This window comes from Crocodylus siamensis, chromosome 9, assembly GCF_052110815.1.
Source record: "Crocodylus siamensis isolate JL-2025a chromosome 9, ASM5211081v1, whole genome shotgun sequence".
In the NCBI taxonomy this organism is placed as follows: domain Eukaryota; kingdom Metazoa; phylum Chordata; order Crocodylia; family Crocodylidae; genus Crocodylus; species Crocodylus siamensis.
The window spans coordinates 58,828,521-58,849,045 of NC_143403.1; the positions used below are offsets into that span (position 1 = coordinate 58,828,521).

Here is a 20,525-nt window from a genome sequence, read left to right on the forward strand (position 1 = left end):
AAAGGGGCATGTTATACAGAGAGGAGACGCAACAGATCAAGCTGCATTTAGAGAGGAAATTTGGTTGCCCCATATAGCCTTGGCTCACTTATTTTTGCAATGGTCTTTTTTGCTGCCAGTACTCTGTCTTGCTGTGGTTCATTTAAAGAGTGTGAGTGTGTGTTTCCACCCTACTTCACTAGAAAGATGTTTATTTCTGATGCAACAGATGTCAGGATATTTATAAAATACAAGTGCCTGTTAATTGTACTTCTGGAGGGGTCAAGAGGGCAGTGGGAAAGTATTAATGGAAGAGATGGCATGAGTAATATGAATGCTTTTTCACTTGTACAGAATAAAATTCTAGTCCAGTCCCCCTGCACTGATGCCTGTGCCTTTAAATTAAATCTTTTTTTTCCCTTTGTAATTTTCCTCCTCTCCTCACTTCCTTCAGCTAGTAGAAAAACTGACTGCTTGCTTTCCTCTTTTCTTTTTTTTTTCCAGGATGCCATTTTATTCTACATTCCACAGATTGTTCAAGCACTTAGATATGATAAGGTGAGGAGGATGTTATTCCAGGCAGATGGTTCAAAAACTTTCCCAAAAAACTTTTTAAGCTCTGAGTTAAAAGAAACAGGGTAGCTACAAATGAGAATGTACTGCTTGCTGTTTTCTTGTGACTGGTATATAAAAGACAAGTGGTGGCCTCTGTAGACTTCTTCCCCACCTTGCTAGCTGTGTTGTGTTTGTGGGCAACTTTGAGAATAGCTGCCTTACTTTTCTTAGGGGTGAGTTGTTGGTATTATTAGCCTAATAAAGGGGTCGAGGACTTTGCATGATCAAGCTTTTGGAAGTTTTCACCTGTAATTTAGAAATAACCACAGTTACAAATGCAGAGCTGAAGGTGTAAAAATTGCACCATCCGTCAGTCCACTGCCAACTGATAAATTACTTTTTAGATGTGCCTTGCTGCTCTATGTATTGTACAAGTACCAGCACGTACCCTAATCTTGATGAAGCTGGTTGACAAACTTTTGTTGGGTCCATGGTTGACTTAGGATTTGCTTCTTCTCTGGTGTGCAAATATCTGTACCAGCCCCAGACTAGTCAGATTCTAATCCCTGCAATCTGCAGTATTCAAGCTGCTTCTTTCAGTAACATACATAACTGAATAATTGTTCATGGAATTGTCAGGTTGGAAGGGACCTTGCAGGCTATCTAGTCCAATCCCCCTGCACAGATGCCGGGCTCATTATTGGTAAAACAGTCCAGACCTGAGCTTCTCCAAGCTATTCTTAAAAGCCTCCAGTAAAGTTAGGTTCATCCTTCCATAGGAAGCTTGTTCCTTTGTCCATTGTTCTTCAGGCCCTTAGCACAGGTAGGTGTAAAGGGCCCACTGTTACTGATTACTCTGTATTTTATGAGATCAGTAGAAATCTTTCCCTCACCTCCTTCCTGTGTCATAAAGTCATGACATACAAAAGACACAAAACCTGGAGGGAAGTGTTGCTGTAGCAGGGGCTCTGTTGCACTAAACACTTGGTCAGTTTTGCTCAGATGTTTCTGCTTTTTGGGATTTCTGTAAAAACTGGGATAGCATATGAACTTCATACCAACAAAGTTCTGCACACTGTGTTAGAGTGATCTTTATTACAGTAGCAGGTCTGGACCCTGAACAAGATAAGGTCTACATCTTACTGGGTACAGACACATAGGGCATTTATATGCATGCTCCAGGAGTGGGAAGCAGGGGTGGGAGCGGCGCTTTTAATTAAAGCCGCTCCAAGAGATGCTCTAAGTAAAGTGCCTGGAGCTTCATGTGCATCACCTTCCCCATGCTGAAAAATGGTGGCATTTTAACTAAAGCTTCTTCGATGAGTTTTAGTTAAGTGCCCCAGGTGCCATTTTTCAGCATTGGGATGCTGATGCATGTGATGCTGGAGTCTGCTGGAGTGCAGTAATTACTGTGGCCTGGCAGACTTGATTAATAGAGCCTGCTCCAGTGCACTGTAATTACAGTGCATCAGAGCAACCTCACTGCACATCTGTAGGCACCCACAGGAGATGTGTAACCCTTGTTCAAAGAGTTCAGAATCTAATTAGATAAAAGGATGGAACAGGAGACAGGTGCAGTGATGAGAAGCAACTCCTCCAGCATCTCAGGGTGGTCAGTGCCAGTGCCGCCAAGAGTAAAACTTCTTGACATCTACTCGATTACTGTGCCACTCTCCAGGCTGCTAAGAAAGCAATGGCAGAATTGCCGTTCTCTTCTCTTTCCAGTCTTATTTATATATATTTGGCTCTGAAAATTAGCTGCTGGTGCTGGCTGAACTGACTCTGCATTGTGGCGCTAGTCCTCTAAGTGACTGCATTTGGACGGTTGCAGATGGGCTATGTGAGGGAATACATCCTATGGGCAGCCTCCAAATCGCAGCTTTTAGCTCACCAGTTCATCTGGAACATGAAAACCAATATTTACATGGATGAAGAGGCACACCAGAAAGATCGTGAGTACTTTGCCTTTGGGCTCACCCCCTCCTTACATCTCTCTCCCTTCCCTCCCTTCCTTTAAGACATCCACGCACACACGCTTCCCTCTCCCTGCCGGAATTAAAATCTGTCTTTTCTATATAGATAAAATGCAGTTTGCAGATGTTTCCTTGTGGAATTCCTCAGAGCAAATGCAGGGTCTCTGTTTGAGTTGCACAAATAAAAAATCTCTTCTTTGCCCGCCCTTCCCCACCTTGCAGTTGAGGATTTTTCGGGTACATATCTAAACTGCTTCTCATGCTTGCCTCCTTTGGTATCACACAGCTGACATTGGGGAACTGCTGGAGCAGCTAGTTGAAGAAATAACTGGCTCATTATCTGGGCCAGCAAAGGAGTTCTACCAACGGGAATTTGATTTCTTCAATAAAATCACCAATGTTTCAGCCATCATCAAGTAAGTGCCAGGTTCCAAGGACTGCCAACCTATAGCTCATTCCATAGCTTGCTCCTGTGTTGAATGGGACACTGACTTGCTGGTCGGGTCTGAGACCATGTTCCCATAGAAGAATAGTTTTAAAAGTGTTCTCTCCAGCTTATAGCTAGTAAGGTACCCAAGAGGTTTTTTAGTTAGTATTTTTATCTGGTTAGTATCTGACCTGAACTTAGTAAATCATAACTGCCTGAAGACGGTTTTAATAGTGCTTTTCTCTGAAGGATACATTGTAGTTTGCACCGCAAAGAAACAAGGATAGCTGGAACTTTGGGTTTTAGGCTAATCTGATTTCCCCCCCCCTCCCCCCCCCCACTGTAACCTGTGGTGCTTGGTGTTAGCACAATGATTCTCGGTAGTAAAGTGCATTTAGATGGGAATGAGAATGGTAGAACAATCAGTGCTCTTGTGCCAGCTGAACAAAATCCCAGTGTTCTAGTTAGTGTCACCTGCCTCATTAAAATGGGCATTTGGATGGGTGAAAGGCTTTCTCTTGGAAAGTTTGCACAGCTTGCTTCAGGCAGGAAAAATATTGCTGTATTTAATTGACAGCATTTCCATTATTTTCTGCAATTATAACTAGCTAAATGCATTTTGTTTTGGTTTTAAAAAAAGCATAAATGTGATCCGGTAAATGATATGCATCATGTTTTTACCAGAACTCCATGAAAGTGGCACTTTTTTTCTTTATTTCTGTGCTATATAAATAAGTTGTCTCCTACACGCACAAAGCTCTTCTCTTATTTGTAGTGCTGGTGTGATTGATTGTGTTTTGGCTTGTATCATTGTTTGGTCCATCAGAGCAGGTTTAATGGAGACAGGCTGTTTTCTCCCACGCTGGATTTTCTTAGTCCTCAGTAATGGCAAAACTTCTGTTCATGCAGACGTTCTGGTAACCTGTCACTAACTTCAGGCTACAGTGAAAGTAGGTAACTTTTAAAGCTTGCCAGAGGATGGCAGCAACTTAGCCCATAGGCTCTTAGCTCAAGAGCATGCTTGTTACCTAGTTTGAAAACAATTTCTGGGATATAAAATAGTTGAATATCAGAAAAACCATTTTCCTAGTGATGCAGATTGGCTTTGCTTTTTCTTGTTTAAACAACCTTTCCAAATTGTAAAAACGAGAAGATTCAGCCAAGCAGTGGAGATGCCCCTGGCATTGTCCAACACCAGGGGTCATTTTTAGATTTGGACTTCACTGGGGAGACTAAAGGGAAAAATTAACCCTTAGCGCCTAAAGTCAGAATTAAGCAACCTAATAGTGCTTATTTTTGCTTGTGGGAACTCTGAAGGCATTTCTGTCTTTATTTTCTTCTAGGTACCTCTTGGGTAAATGTCAGAGGTGTGGCAGTCAGTTTGTTTTGTAAATGAATATGTGAAGTAGCATGATTAGATTGTCTGAAGTATTTACACTGGTCTCCAGACAAAAAGGAGGTGCATTAACCCACTGTAATACCCAGCGCCATTGCCCAAGTAATATATTTCAGGTGCTTGGCTTCTGTGCCAGGTGAATGTTGTAACTGCATGACTGATTTCCACAATTACCATGACTGCAAGTGTAAATTGGGTAATTGTACATGCTAATCATTAATCATGTTCCCTATTGTCCAGATGACACTTACAGATTCAGGAACTACATGAACAAATTAGGTGTGTAACCACACAGGCAGTTCTTCTGCCTTTCCTTTGCTTTGGAAATCTTTTGTACCACTTCAGATCCCTCTGGTTTCAGCAGTTAGTTAAATAACTGCAGTAACTGTTAGTCTGAAATTGCCTGTTCTCATATATATACAGGAAAAAGCTCTACCCCATAACCAAATCCACACTAGTATAACTGCATCCATGCTGAGGAGTAATAGTAGTGCTTCACCTGAATCAACATGAAATTGCCCCCTAAGCTAAAAACAAAAGGATATGAAAACTGCGTGGAGACCTGCCCTTGGGTAGTTTCAGGGGCAAGGGAAGACACCTCAGAACTTCTGTCTATTTATTTTTAATCTGGGCTGAGAGAGAATAATCTATTACTCAAACAGTTTAGAGTCTCTCCCATTGCCTCGTGTCTCAGTCTTACTCCTTGTGGCTGAACAGAGCTCTCTAGAGCTCCTAAATTAATTGCTTAGTCCAGCTGTGACTTAATTTAGGCAGTGCCTTCTCATCCCTGGGAGCCTAGCTTGAGAATTTAACAGTCCTGGTTTAGCTGGCTGCCTATCCTTGGCATGGAGGCAGACTGCCTTGGCTGTATGGGTAGTTTAATATGATTCGCATTTTGTTCTTCTCAGGTCAGCTCAGATGATTTATCATTGCACATACTCAAGTATAGCTTTAAACAAGGAGTTAGAAAAGCCACAGGTTTTTTTGAGAGACGTGAATCTAAGGATTTCCTGGTCAGTTCTGGAAGTGACTCTTGGTTTATAGGGGTCTATTCCTCCTGGAACTGTGCATTACAAACTGACACCTTTGCCATTTAAAGATCCATTTTATATTTCATACTTGAAAGTGTACAAGGCATTTGCTATTAGGTTGTTAGGAAATACCCCAGGTTGCTAACTGTAGCTACCCACATGCTCCTGAAAGCTAAAATTGTACTCTGGGTGGCCTTTTAATAGGCAAGAGAAGGGAAATAGAGCAAGGTTTGTTGTCAGATACTGTATGGTACATGATTACCTTTCATAGCCAATATACCCCAGGGAAATCTGGAATGAGTGTTTTTTTCCAAAAAGGCAAAATCTTAACCAGTGTTATATAAGGAAGAAGTTTGTGCTTTATACTGAATGAAAGTGGTCAAAGCCTGCAGGGATGGTGGAGTAAGAGACTACTGTTCTTCAAGGAAGAAACATTTCTTTAAAGCAATGTTTGTTTAAGTGTGGAATAGACTTCATTAAAGTAAGTAAAGTAAAATATTGTCTTTCTGCCCAGGCCATTCCCTAAAGGAGATGAAAGAAAGAAGGCTTGTTTGAGTGCCCTGTCTGAGGTGAAAGTGCAGCCTGGTAAGCAGTAGTCTAATCATATTGTACGTTCTTTTTGCATTTAATGTGAACACTGAACTTTGTATGAATGATGGGAGCCTCTAACAATCATTCTCTTTTTCTGGCCCTCTTATTGTTGCTGCCTGAGGCTGATAAGCGCTTGTTCTTCTGCTGTGTCCTGTGTTGTTCCTTGTCAAGCTAAACCTGAGCTTGGTAGCATGAATATTTGCATGATGCCAATGTGGTAGGGATGGCATGTTGCACTCTGAGAGAATGAGATCCCTGCCCAGAAAGCTGTTTGTCTGATCAGATGAAATCCAAACTGAGAGAGAGGCAGGCTGAGAAATGAAGTGAGCAAAGCAATTGAAGGGGAAGGTTAACCAAGTTTTACCCTTGACAGAAATATTTAGTAACAAGTGAGCTGTGAAGATGCATCCCTTTACTCCCTCTTCCCACCATTGTTCAAAAATCTCTGCCTCTCCTAAACACATTTTTCCCCTCTGACTCCAACCTTCCTTCCAGTATGGTTTTATTAACCCTTTTATTGATCTATGTCTAGCTAGGCTGACTACCATGTGGCTGCTGCTAGGGATAATCATCAGTCCTTTGGGCTGCGCTACCAGCTGTTATAGGTATTTTTATAAAGAAGTTGCCTCCACACCTTTCTGAAAAGATGCTGCTCTGCAACTTAGAAACTATATTCTATCGCTCTCTGGCAATTGCTGACAGATGGAAGAGGTCTTCTTGAGTGTCCAAGTGTATGACCTCTGTCATTACACACAGTATTCTGTCAATCTCCAGCTTCAGAGTAGATTTTAAACCTATGAGAACTGATGTATCATCAGACTTCCCTAGTGCTTTATTGTGTCACACTAACTGGCAAGTGCCTATTCTTTCCTGAATTCTTCCTTCCTTTTTGTAGGCTGTTATTTGCCCAGCAATCCTGAAGCTATCGTTCTGGATATTGATTACAAGTCGGGAACTCCTATGCAAAGGTGATGCAGACTTGTTTTGTTCCTCAGCCCTAGTCATAATATTTAGCTCTTTTATTAGGAAGTTATGTCTGTTGAATATACGCCATTCAATTTCCTTGTCGTACTTCCCAGTGCTGCAAAAGCTCCATACCTGGCCAAGTTTAAGGTGAAACGGTGTGGAGTCAGTGAACTTGAAAAAGAAGGTCAGTACCATACTACTTAATCATATACATTAACAGTTAACAGTCAGCAACTCCATTAGAATTTCCTGCGTTGGTGTCTTATGCCATTGCAGTAAAAATAGTTACAGACCAGAATTTAATGCATGATGATTTGACACAGTTGGATTTTTTTTTAAATTATGGGAAACAGGGAAGGAAAGCTTGCTGTTTGGATTTGAAGAAATAGAACTGCTCTTTTTGGAAATGGTCTTTATAAAATCAGGCCAAATACATGTCCCAAAAAATTCTGTCAACAGCTATTAGTGCAGCTTGTAAATTAAGTGTCTCTGCCTAGTTTAGGAAACATGAAAACTTGGGTTTTAGCTGCCATCCTTCTCCTCCTCATAAATTTCATGAGAATGTTAGCTCAGGAGCCGAGTTTAGTGCTTGTGCTTACCAGTGAAGTCTATTTTGGAATATAATTTAAATATATCAGTGCTGCTACTGCAGGATGGGTTCAGTGGAATTCACCCTGCAGGGCAGAAAATCCCCTGTAGACCAGTGAGATGTTAAGTTTTTCCCAATACTGTAGCTTATATACCAAGCTGTCAATTAAGCTCCATGGTCAAGTTCTGTTTTTTGCTCTTTCTGCAGGTCTGCGTTGTCGCTCTGACTCCATAGACGAAAGTACAGAAGAAGGGGTAGACAGTAAGAAAATCTGTTGGCAAGCAGCCATCTTTAAAGTTGGTGATGACTGTAGACAGGTACAAAACTACCAGGTCTTCCCAACAATAGAAAATTCAGTTGATGGCAGTTAGCTTTTAGAAGGAAGGTAAAACTAACACCAAAGTACTCTTGTCTGGAGAATCTCTGGAATCATGGTTTAGCTTCTTACTAAAAGATGGTAAAGAAGAAAACCTCATTACCTGACAGAGAAGAATTTGCAGTGGCTTCCATAATAAAGTGAGAAATACCTTTGGACCTGCCTTTAAGTCAGGGGGAGAGTGCCACCATGATTCCTGCTCTCTTAGGCCACCAGGAGGTATCCATGAGATGTGTTCAGTTAAACTGTCTTGGCAGAGTGCAGCTCTGAAAATGTACTTGCTGCCCCCACCCCATGCCCAAAGTGTTTTCAGTTCAGTCTTTCCACTAAAGATCTAGGGAATGCAATGTCAAATTAGCCTCACAGCTCTTCAGAATATTTTACATACCCACTTGACTTTGTTGCCTGACCCTTTAATATTTGTACTCTTTTGTTGTTAAACAGGACATGTTGGCTTTACAGATCATTGATCTTTTCAAGAACATATTTCAGCTGGTAGGCTTGGACCTGTTTGTGTTCCCTTACCGAGTGGTGGCCACAGCCCCAGGGGTAAGTGGACTGTTGGATAGTCGCCTATAGCACAGACACCTGTGCAATTAAAGACCTCTTATGACCCATATACCCATATACAGAGAATTTTTATCCCCAAAGTACTTAAGCTACATAATTAGAGTAGCAGCTGGAAGAGTTATCTCTTCCAGCCTTCTGGCTCTGGGCTCTTGCTGCCTGTAACAGTTCTACTCTCTTTGCTACTCACTGACATATGGTATGTTGTGAAAGTGTCTTAGAAGGTGTTGCAGATAATTGGTGATATGGCTACAGAAAGGAATATCCTGAGATTTCAAAATAAATGCATTGGAAGTGGTAAATTCAGTGTTCCATAGACTTACCTGTTTTTTTTCGCATGGAATCTGTAGAGCTGCCATCGGCCATGAGCAATGTACACAGGAACATGCTTTGCAGACTTTTCTTCCCTTTCCTTCCAGTGTGGTGTTATTGAATGCATTCCTGAGTGCACATCCCGTGACCAACTGGGCAGGCAGACAGACTTTGGGATGTATGATTACTTTACAAGGCAGTATGGAGATGAGTCGACGCTTGCATTCCAAAAGGTAAAATACCTTTTGGCCAAGAATAGCAAAAATGTGCCCAGAAAAGCATTCTGCTTCTAAGACTTTCCATTTCATATTTTATTGCTTAATATTGCATATGGTGTCTAATGTTGATAGTCCGCATCACAGCTATGGTCAGGGGTAGGTGTTGTAGGTTTGGGGTAACGGAGAGTAGTAACTGGTAGTGTGTGCTCTGGACTCTAACCATGAATAGAAAGAGAAACCCTTTATCAGAAGAACATCATTTTCCCTGGGGTTGCAAGACAAACCATCTCTTCTCTTCTGAACTTGTACCAATTTTTTTCTTCACACAGGCTCGCTATAACTTCATCCGCAGCATGGCTGCCTATAGCCTTCTGCTGTTTCTGCTCCAGATTAAAGACAGGCACAATGGCAATATCATGCTGGACAAAAAGGGGCATATCATTCACATTGGTCAGTTGCATCTCCTTGGTCTTTTGTTTGTCACTGCTTCCTCAGTTTCTTGCAGCATACTGTTAAAAAAGTAATTTCTCCTATGAAGTCATTTTCTGTTATTCCAGAATTTCCTAGTGGGCTAAAGGAGTACATTGAGTGATTTGTGTTAAATTCTGGGTAAATCCAGCCTTGCAAAATTTTACAAGCCTAAGACAAGTCCTTCTAATTAGCAGGGTCATAAGCACCATTTGATTTTTACTCTTACATTAGGTGGATTTTTAAAAATTTATTTTGGTTAGTAAGTTTGCCAAATGTGTGTACATGTGTTTTCTCTGGGCTGGTTAAGGACAGGGAAGATCCTGCCTTGAGCAGGATGTTGGCCTTACTTTCCTGTTTAACCTCTCATTTAGATTTGCATTTAAGAAACTCCGCTAATGTTTCAGCAAGCAGCTTCTTTGATTTATAATGAGCAGTACAAGGCCTACAGTTATGTTTCACTCATTTTTCCATACTAATGCACTCCAAAGCCATTGGCAAATATTCCTACCGCACTCCTCTGAGGTGTATGTAAAATAGGATTTCACATACTAATACCTATCTTACTGCCTCCTCCAGCTGTAGTTTTACTTTTACCCCCACTAATAGGGGAGCCAAATAGAACCAGCTTAGTGACTGGTATCTTGATAGGCAGAAATGCCAGGGAGTGCTTAGCAGCCTGGGAAAGGATAAGTACTGTGGTTTGTTAGACAGATCCTGAGGGGCATTCTGCACAAGTCATTTGTTTTTACAGTAGCATGACCTAGTAATGGAGGTGGCATAGGGGAAGAATAGACACAGCCTCTGGTCAGACATAGCTAATAAAATGGACACTTCATACCACTCAGTCTTGGCTACTCTAACCTGATCTCCATAGGGCTGCCCTTGAAATCACATAAACTTTGCCTCTCTTTATAGCTTCTGTAGTGAGTGCTCTGTTAACCAGCACAATATGTTAAATGCTTTGTTTTACACATGTGTTTGTGCACAGATTTTGGTTTCATGTTTGAAAGCTCTCCTGGTGGAAATCTGGGCTGGGAGCCAGACATCAAATTGACAGATGAGATGGTGATGATCATGGGAGGGAAAATGGAGGCCACCCCATTCAAGTGGTTCATGGAGATGTGTGTCAGGGGGTACCTGGCAGTCAGGTGAGAACACTGCAAGTCTTTTCTTGTTTGCTCATAAGCAGAGATGGATGCACATCTCTGTTTATGAGGATAAACAAGAATGAATATCTTTTATTGCTCAGTGAGTTTAAATCACATATTTATCTGAAGTCTGTCCCCTCTGTGAAGGGAGTAGTTGCTTCCTCACACACTGAAAGCTTCCCTCAGATAATAGACCTGACACAAGAGTCTGAGACTGCCTTGGGCCACAAAAAACTGAACAGTCTTCCCTTGATATGAGGAAGCTGATTTGTGTTCAGCTGTTTATGGATATGGCCTGAACTGAGAGGGGAAGATTTCTCTTTCCTAGGCCCAATCCTGCCCTAAAGCCCATTTCTTTCACAGCAGTGTGAGAACCTGTGGTGAGATGACTTAGCTCGATTTAAGCTAATACCGTTTATGGACTGCAGTCATAGTTTCATAGTTTGTAGGGTCGGAAGGGACCTGAGCAGATCATCTAGTCCGACCCCCTGCCATGGCAGGAAAGAGTACTGGGGTCAAATGACCCCAGCAAGATGTTCATCTAACCTCCTCTTAAGCACCCCCAGGGTAGGAGCCTGCACCACTTCTCTTGGAAGCTGGTTCCAGACCCTAGCCGCCCTGACTGTGAAGTAGCGCCTCCTGGTATCTAACCTAAATCTACCCTCTGCCAGCTTGTGACCGTTATTCCTGGTCACTCCTGGCGGTGCTCGGGGAAACAGTGACTTCCCCAATGCCTGCTGATCCCCCCTGACTAGTTTATAACAGGCCACAAGATCCCCCCTCAGCCTTCTCTTGTGGAGGCTGAACAGGTTCAGGTCCCGCAGCCTGTCCTCATAGGGCCTGCCCTGTTGTCCCCTGATCATGTGGGTGCCCCTCCTCTGGACCCTCTCCATGCTGTCGACATCCCTCTTGAAGTGCGGCGCCCAGAATTGGACGCAGTACTCCAGCTGCGGCCTGACCAGTGCCGCATAGAGGCGGAGGATCACCTCCTTGGACCTGCTCGAGATGCATCTGTGGATGCATGACAAGGTGCGGTTGGCCTTCCTGACTGCCTCTCCACACTGCCGGCCCATGTTCATCTTGGAGTCAATGATGACCCCCAGATCCCTTTCCGCCTCCGTGCTGATAAGAGGGGAGTTCCCCAACCTGTAGGTATGGTGCTGGTTGTTCCTCCCGAGGTGCATCACCTTGCACTTGTCTGTGTTGAAACCCATCCTATTCTCGTCCGCCCACCCTTGTAACCTGTCGAGGTCTGATTGTAGCCTGTTGCATCCTTCCAGTGTGCCCACGTTCCCCCACATCTTAGTGTCATCAGCAAACTTGAACAGGGTGCTTTTTACCCCCTCATCCAAATCGCTGATGAAGATGTTGAACAGCGCGGGGCCGAGGACCGAGCCCTGCGGAACCCCACTGCCCACGTCCTTCCAGGTTGAGAAGGACTCATCCACTACTACCCTCTGGGTGCGGCCCTCCAGCCAGTTGGCGACCCATTTGACTGTGTGGGTGTCTACACCACAGCCCCCCAGTTTCTTAATGAGAACAGGGTGAGAGACAGTGTCCCTTGAGTTCTGCCTGCTGCTTTTTATTTATTTATTTATTTATTTAGCGGGGTGGGGAGAGAGGGAGAGGGTTTCAAAGAATTTTAAGTGAGAAGAAAGCTACCAAATGGTGGAATAATCACATAGTGGACAGCAAGAATATAAGAAATGCCATCATTGATCAGACTGTCTCAGTTGCAGAATAGATGCTACAGGGAAGAGTATTTAAACAGGACATATCAAAACTGATCCATCCCGTGCCCCTCTCCCATATAGTTTGCAGCATTCAACAGCCTAGGGAGTCTTGATTTAGCGGTTACACCCCTTATGTCTAAATTATGTTTATTATCATGTTTAATACCCACTGGTGGACCTCTCCTACATTAAGTTGTCTAATCCCATTTTTGAACCCAGTGTGAATCCAGAATGATTGCTTTAGGGCACTGGTGGTAGAAAGTGGTATCCTAGTTAAAGGGTTACAGTGGAGTTTGGATTAAGAAAAGCATGGTTTCTGATCCAGCTGATTACATGGGTAAACTACTTTTCCTTTCATAATGGAAAAAATCTACTGTTTTGTACCATCCTCCCTGAGGCTGTTATCCATCTTACAACATTATGTTTATGTGGCTGCTGAACACAGAGGAGCAAAATTGCCTGTGTCGCAGTAATTTAATTACAGTGACAGATTGTGAGCAGCAGCACAACTCCATCAGCAAACATAAGAGAATTACACTGTGTAGATTTAATTACAATAAAAGGTGCCATCCAGCTCCCAGATGAATTCCTCAGCTTGCTTTCTTTACTTCACAGAACAGGAAAAGTTTGAGAACTCTAATGGTCTTTTTGTCATTGTCTCCCACTAGACCCTATATGGACGCTGTAGTTTCTCTGGTTACATTGATGTTGGATACAGGGCTGCCCTGTTTCCGAGGACAAACAATCAAGCTGTTAAAGTAAGTCCTGTGTTGATCCGTCTCATTTTCTTTTCATCATAGGAAAATTGGTTTTATGGATGCCTGGATTAGGGAGAGGTGGCTGTTCTATGTTATCTAAATATATCCTGATGTATTTAAAAAAAGTAGTAAAATTAGTTTGTTTTAACATAGTCGGTGTAGCTACATGTACATTTTACTCCAGAGTTGACTAATTAGCCCCACAGTAAAGCGTCACAGTCTACACGTGCGCTGCTATTAGGGCACAGTAAATTCATTAACTCCACTGTAAGATAGTACTGTCAGGGACAGTACTATCCTATGGCAGAGTACTTTACTGTACTAAAACACAAATGTAGATGCTGACTAAGTATATTAATTGCATCCGGTTAGCCTAACCAGCCAAGGGCCAGAACCTGAATCCTGCCAGCACCTCCACTGCCCAACACCACCACCCACAGACTAGGACTGACCCCCTATGGCCCCTGCCAGCCTGGGTCTGCTCTGCCTACCTCTTAATTACTGAGGTCCTGAGCACACATGCAGATGTGCCCGAGAGCAGTTTTTTACTCTGGCATGAACTGTCAAAGTTTATCATGTTACCTTAATAGCATGAATAGATGCACCCATTGTGTACAGAATTAGTTAAATTTAGGTGGGGTAACAACTGCAGCTAAATGGTACATTTTCCAGGTTCTTGCATTATAACAAATGTTCAAATAGGGGGAATGTTCCTCATAGTCCCAATTCTTCCTGCATACCATTGAGAGGTTTTACTGGGCACAAAGGGGCCAGGTTTTATTATCTGTCAGTTTTTTGCTTTAATACCTGCAATGCTACATTAGCAGCTTGTGCAGGACCAAATTCTGGGCAAAGTATCTACCAGTGTCTGCAATACACTGGATTCTTACCACAGGAGAGAAGCTGCTCAGAGCCAGCCAACCCAAGTGTATTACAAAAGTCTATTGGTTTCTCTGCTGTAGTGACCACAGGAGGTTTCACTAATGTGTGACTTTTGCTTTATTTTTCCCTTTCTAATAGGCATAGATTCAGCCCCAATATGACTGAGCGGGAGGCAGCCAACTTCATCATTAAGATCATTCAGAACTGCTTCCTCAGCAACAGGTCTGGCATCTTTCACCTGTCTTCTCTCTACTTCTTCCCTAGTCCGAGATACCAGCTGGTCTTTTCTTGAGTGGAGTAGAAGGTATCCGGTTTGGAACCGCTCATTGGTGGCATAGTATTCTATAGCTCTTCTTACTGCATACCCCTTGTAGGAGACACAGCAGTGCTAAGCACAAGCTGTAATGTCTTGCACAAAGTCCTATGGCCTGGCTTAAAGAACATGAGGTTTTGTGTGCCATAGTATAGATCAGTGGTGCCCAAACATTTTCCTTGGTGGGCCAGATGGGCAGTGCCTAGTCTTTCTGCAGGTGGTATCCAGTTGGTAGTCCCAATCTTTTGCCCAGGATGGGCACAGTGGAGCCCCATAAGGCAATGTGGGGGGGGGTGGGGAGGGAGTGATGAGGGTGTGGCTCAACCCTGCAAAGGAGGGGAGGGGAAGGGCATGGCCTGGCCCTGAACCAGCCCTGTAATGCAGAAGGGAGCATAGCCCAGCACTGTGGCGGGGGGGGGAGGGAATAGAGCATGGCCCAGCGGTGACCTGGCCTCACAGGGAGAGGGACGTGGCCCAGCTCCAACAGATGGGAAAGGGAGCATGGCCTAGTTCTTACCTGGTCCTGAAGGGTAGTGCCACTGCTCCCTTGCTGCCAATTTCCTGATCCCTGAGGAGGCCAGATCCCATGGCTCTGCAGGCCACACCTGTTCCATGGGCCAGAGGTTGAGCAACCCTAATATAGATCATAATGACTGTTGGTATTATGAAGCTGGTATATTGCCTTCCATCATGCTTAGTGGTTCAAAGAGTAGCCAGACCCCTCACTATTGCACCTAGCCAATTGTTTTCTGCTGTGGAGGCAGCAGGAATCCTTTCTGACTTATGATAGGAATGACCATGCTGAAGAATGGTATTGGCTGGCGGCATTTGCCTGCTTTTCAGAATGAGGGCAAGTGGTGACCTTGGTCCGTAAGTTGCCTTTAGAAAGCTGAAAGCATATTTGCTGAAGAGGCAACAAATACAGCCTATTGGAAAGCTCAGGAGTGATGTGATTTTCTTTCTTCTTCTTTTTATTAAATCCATTTTAGCACCTGATTTGTTGTGTATGGCCTTGGCTGGTCTCTTATCCACTGTAAAGTGCAGGGAAAAATCCCTGCTGTCTGTACAGCTAGATGCAAAGCTACATTCTTTAAAGAGACATTTCAGAAAAATCTTTTCTCTGAAACCGTTCCTGTCTTTCTACCCAGCTTTTCTTTGTGATTCTGTATTGCATTAGCACATCAATTCTTACTGGGCCACATACTGCTCTCTCTGTATATGCTATTTGTAACATCATACCGGCTCAAGGAAAGAGAAGAGCACCTTGAGATGACAGGTTGGCATCTGGGCTCTCCAAAGCCAATTTGTCTGGGCCTAGTTGTCTAAGGGTATGCTATTGAGTGTACTAGCTGGAAGGAAGCAGGGTACTGTATACATAATAAGCAGTTTGAAAATCAGTGTGTTGGATAACTACCCAGTGGATTGTGTTCCTGCCTTTCCAGTCCATCCTATCCATGCTTTAGAGAGCAAATGAAATTTAAATGATTTGTTGTGTATGGCCTTAAATGCAGAACGTGTATTTAGCTCCTGTCATGAAAGCTGACATATTCCATGACCCATCCATGGCTACTACTTGACTTCCCAGATGGCATGTGTCACAACCATAAGAGGAGTGCTCATATTTGCTGATTTATTTCCCTGGTACTTCTCTCATTCTTGTATTTCCAGTCTTTCCTGTACTTACCTTTTTAAGTTACTTAGATTTTTTTTTCTTTTTTTATGAACCTGTCCCTGTTCAGTTCTGTCAGTGTTACTTGAGTATTCCCTATGTGGAAGAGATCACATCTAATTTGGTTAGGGAGTTCCTTGTGGGTCTAAGCACTGTGATGTTGTGCTGCACCACACAACTGTCAGATAAGTGCAGCCTTTGTCATACTTCTTGCTTTCCAAAGAGGCAGGGAAGTTACCTATTCTTGCCAAAGAATGCTAAATGGTTCGGACCCATGTGTAGCTCATCCAAGCTGGTAAAAGATAATGCCTATAACATTAGCAAAGTCAGTCTCCCTGGTTGACACTACTGCTCTTGTTGCTCTAGTCCCCAAACAATTGAGGACAGCTTCTATCAAGTTAGTCTTATAGTCACTAGCATTTCCAACTATAGTGTGGTCTTATAGCTTCCACTTAACAGAACTGAAATCACAGTTTACAGCAGAAGGAAGATAGTATGAACGCTTATCGAATCAAAGGATCTGAAGACCTGTTCATGCAGTGGTGAAATCATGCAATGATTCCTTTCCTTACTGATGGGCACCAGGGGCAGACAGGCTACTCTAGCCTTGTTTTCACAATGGCTTCCAAATGGATGTCTGGCTGTGATTAGTAGTTAATATCCTCTGTGCATTTGCCTTTCATTTGGGGTTTCTTTTTGGCAATGGGTCTGTCAGTGGATGCAGTTCTCTACTCCATTGCATTCACTTGTGGTGTCTTTTTTTCTTTTTTAGGAGTAGGACCTATGACATGATCCAGTACTACCAGAATGACATCCCATACTGAGGATGATCCTGGGGAAATAAATACCTGTAACCCAGAACTGCATCTCCAGACTAGTAATAGGAACTGTTCAGTCACCTCACTATTTCCAGTCTGCGTGTGTGTGTATGTGTGTGTGTGAGTACAAACTTACCGGACAATGCAACAATCAATGAATCCAATTTGTTCCTTTTTACTGGGATGTATATTTTTCCGTGGTTTTCTAGGAGTTGGTTTTCTAGGAGTTGGCTGCAATCATCACTGAAAATCCCACTGTGGTTATGAATGTGTAAGTGAGCTAAGCTGAAGCTGGGAAGAGTGGCGGTATTCACACAACACAAGGATTTTATAGCAAGTTCAGTAAAAAAAAAAAAGAAAAAAAGAAAAAGAAAAGAAACTTCTAATGTATGATCCAAGCAAATCTCATGCAAGTGAATGGTTTGGAGTTCTCCCTTGGAGCAGTGAAGACTTGTTGAATTGATCTAATTTATACTGTAGAAAAAATAATGATAATCGTCCAAGGTGGTGATGGGTAACTGCATCCATGTTAATACTTTGCACTGTATATGGTCCCTGCTCCATGGTCAGTATTTCATACGTACATGAAGAATGTATTTTTTTTCTTTTGTGTGTTTTAAAAAAGACTCTACTGAAGATATATTTAATCTATAAAATGTAATAAAAAGACTTTAGACTTTAGTATACCTGTACTGTTAATCCTTTTGAAGTTGGCTCTCTGTTTACTTAGGGGCTACATGCAAGAAAAGCTGCTTTGGGCTGGTTCAATACATCCTTCTGCAGATTCACATAGTCGTCGATGTCCATTTTTACTGGGATTCTTTTCCTACCTACTTACCAGACTCATTCCTTCTTCAGACTGGAATATGTTTGTTTTTTTCAAATGGCAGATTATGGCTTCTATGATTATATTGTCTGTGCTTCGTTTTCACCCCGAGCTTGAACTCCCTAGCCTAACATAAGCGGAGCTCCCAAAGTGTGCAAGGACAATGGAGTCCTGCAGGGCAGTGGGAGCTTGTAGGGTCAGAAGTATTCCCAAGGTCATTATGGAATTTAACTCTGTGGCCTTGAAAACTTCCAGCCAATCCCTTTCTTTCTATTCTGGCTGCTCAAAGTCATTCCTGTTTTGAGTGCTAGCCAGGTTATATCCACACGAGCTGACAGTGCTTCTGTCCCCCTAAATGGACAGTTAGCTAACCAAGGACACTATTCTCCAAGGTGTCACAACATAACACTAGCATGTTAGTTATCCAGACTCATAGTTATACACTCAGAGTCCCAGGTTATCCCATCATATAATTTGCATATGCAGGAGCCCTGCTAGATACAACTTACTTTGAATCTGCCCCAGGACAAGATCCAGGCAGAAAAAACAGACTAGATCCAGCAGGGGAAAACTTAAGCCTTGTTGCACACAATGAGTGTAATGGCAACACCTGTGCTGGGGCATGTGGCTGCCACTCCACAAAGGGATAGGGGAGGGACCAACTGCCTTGTCCCACCTGTTACCAACGAGCAGGTTAAGACCAGCTGCTCAAACGGCTCAGGAAAAATAGAGGCAGCTATGAAGAAGGCACAGCTTTCTGGGCTACAGGCTGGCAGAAGCTGACAAAACAGAAAAGGTAGGTGAGGTGGCACTGAGGGACCAAAAGAGCTGTCTTCCTATGGAGCCCAGAGATATGAATGGATCTGTGTTCCCCTACCAGCCCTTTCCGGGAGAGGAAGCAATGGCCCTGAAAGGAAAACCTAAGGACCAATAAACCCCACACTGGGGAGAGGCCTGAGTCTGGGTACATGTGGGATTTGGATTTTACATGATTATCCTGGGAGCAGCAAAATCTAAACAGTGCAGGCAGAAAAGTGCCTGGTGCCAGAAGGCCTGGCTGCCTGGAGTCACTGTGGACATGAGCTGAGCCCTGTGGTATGGCATCTTATGCACTGTCTTCTCTCTCCCTTTCCTAAAAACCAAAAGTTTATTCAGGTTTTTTGCCTTGTCCAGTTGTTGCTGTTTTAATATTTCTTTTACTTTGTTTGGGGATGTTTCCTGAGCTGGTGGCTGTGGGGGCGAGAACACTAGGTCAGTGGTGCCTGTAGAAAAGCAATAGTAAACCTGCCTCATAATTCTTCATCTATCGAAGACGTATGGTCCTGCCTAGAACAAAAATAAGCTTTCAGCCACTTCTCATACACCCTCCCACACCCTCCCCTTCCTTCTCCACTTCCTTGATCAAGGGGCCCAGGCAGAGCCCACCAGAGCAGTCTGGAGGCTGCTCTCACTGCTGCTCTGACTCCCAAGGTCTTGGAACTGGAGCAAAATTCAGGCAGGGTCAGCACTCAGAGTCATGCCTCCCGGTTCCTCTGTGTGCTATGGTGGTTTGGGAACCCATATGCAGCCTGTGGATCCTGGCTGGTGCTGTGGAGAGTGCTGTAGGAGCCTGTCTCAAGCTTTGCTGACAATGCTGCTTAGCATGCACTTGCACTTCCCTCAGGGTTGGCAGTGGAGGGTCTGGCCAGCGGGGGAAGCTTGGCCCAAAGGCCACTCCAGCCTGAGAAACTGGTTTTCTCTTGCCTGTCTGCCAAGGCTTGGTGTTGGAAGAGCAAAGAGTTACTAAACTTAGAGTAAAGCAGCCAAGGTCAGTGGGGAGAAAGGGAGCACATGACCAGACTTGCAGAGACCAGGGCAGGACAGAGCAGGAGTGACGGTCAAGTTTTTGTAGCAGGGGACTTGCTTCAATTGTGCTACCAGCTAGGGTCAAAGAAGCTAAGTAAACTCATGAGCGGCGAAGGGAAGGTGCAGGGCTACCCCCAAGAACCTGCCTTGCGCAGTGAGCAGGCTAAGGCACACACACAGGTGTGGGTATCGTAATCGTAGTTTTAGAAGCTCTGGCTTAGCTAAGCGAGCCCCTGAACACCCATATAGACCTAGGATTTGGATGTAGAATCAAAGCAGCCTGTAAATGAGAAAGTGAAGCAATACTGCATATGGTGCTAGTAGGAAAGTAGAAGGAAAACCAGGGGAAAAGACAGTTGTGATAGATGGGGAAAGGGATGTGCGCATGCATGTGTGTTTACATACTTGAACTTTTGCCACCTATGAGAGAGCAATTTAAATCTAAAATTCAAACTAAATTTTGCCTGGTTGCCGTAAATTGTTTTAAAATGGTCATGTTTGACTTAATGGTTGTGCGAACTGAAACGCCAGTACTAGCTAAAATAGCCACGTGCAGCATGAGAGGAGCTCTACCCCTCATCGAGGGTGAAATCACTTGTTTGGGGACACTCGGCTGGCTCCACATGAGTAGATGCATCTCAGGAAGAACCAAACTAGAATAACTAACTTGTACCTCGGCTTTGGTCCTCCGTGCTGCTTGCCAAAGGGGCCCATGAGGATATCCCTGCACTCTGCCTCATGTGATTTGGAGGTGAAATGCAAGGGTTGATTTTTTGGATCAAGTTGGCCCCTTCCTCTTTCCAGGAAGGCCAACCACCAGCTTTTCTCTGGCACTGACAAGACCTCCATCTCAAGAGACGGAACTAGTGATCTACCCATCTGATCTTCCTTTCTTGCAGGAAGATGCAGCGAGCAGCCCTCAAATTTCCCTCCTGCTTTTCAGGGCAGTGTTTGCCTGGGGTGTAGCAGTCTGCTGATCTGGCTGGCTGGGGCAAGGGTCAGTTGAAACACCAGCACTCTGACAGTTTCTGACCTGCACAGTTCAGCTGCAGCACGTGGCCCCAGTCGGGGCTTGGATGGGA

The 20,525-nt window shown here is 43.8% G+C and overlaps 1 protein-coding gene across 2 annotated transcripts in view; it reads left to right on the plus strand.

Annotated features, from left to right (window-relative positions):
- PI4KA (phosphatidylinositol 4-kinase alpha) overlaps positions 1-17,471 on the plus strand; it is an 86,664-nt gene extending 69,193 nt beyond the window's left edge. For both annotated transcript variants that reach the window (XM_090063926.1, XM_090063927.1), the window contains exons 42-55: positions 484-537; positions 2,366-2,486; positions 2,794-2,923; positions 5,876-5,946; positions 6,848-6,920; positions 7,032-7,102; positions 7,715-7,824; positions 8,328-8,432; positions 8,870-8,995; positions 9,310-9,430; positions 10,440-10,599; positions 13,001-13,090; positions 14,111-14,194; positions 16,727-17,471. In XM_090063926.1, coding sequence (XP_089920052.1) covers positions 484-537; positions 2,366-2,486; positions 2,794-2,923; positions 5,876-5,946; positions 6,848-6,920; positions 7,032-7,102; positions 7,715-7,824; positions 8,328-8,432; positions 8,870-8,995; positions 9,310-9,430; positions 10,440-10,599; positions 13,001-13,090; positions 14,111-14,194; positions 16,727-16,778 — 1,368 coding nt within the window. In that variant the 3' untranslated portion in view covers positions 16,779-17,471. The remainder of the gene's footprint in view (positions 1-483; positions 538-2,365; positions 2,487-2,793; positions 2,924-5,875; positions 5,947-6,847; positions 6,921-7,031; positions 7,103-7,714; positions 7,825-8,327; positions 8,433-8,869; positions 8,996-9,309; positions 9,431-10,439; positions 10,600-13,000; positions 13,091-14,110; positions 14,195-16,726) is intronic.
- The last annotated feature ends 3,054 nt before the right edge of the window (positions 17,472-20,525 follow it).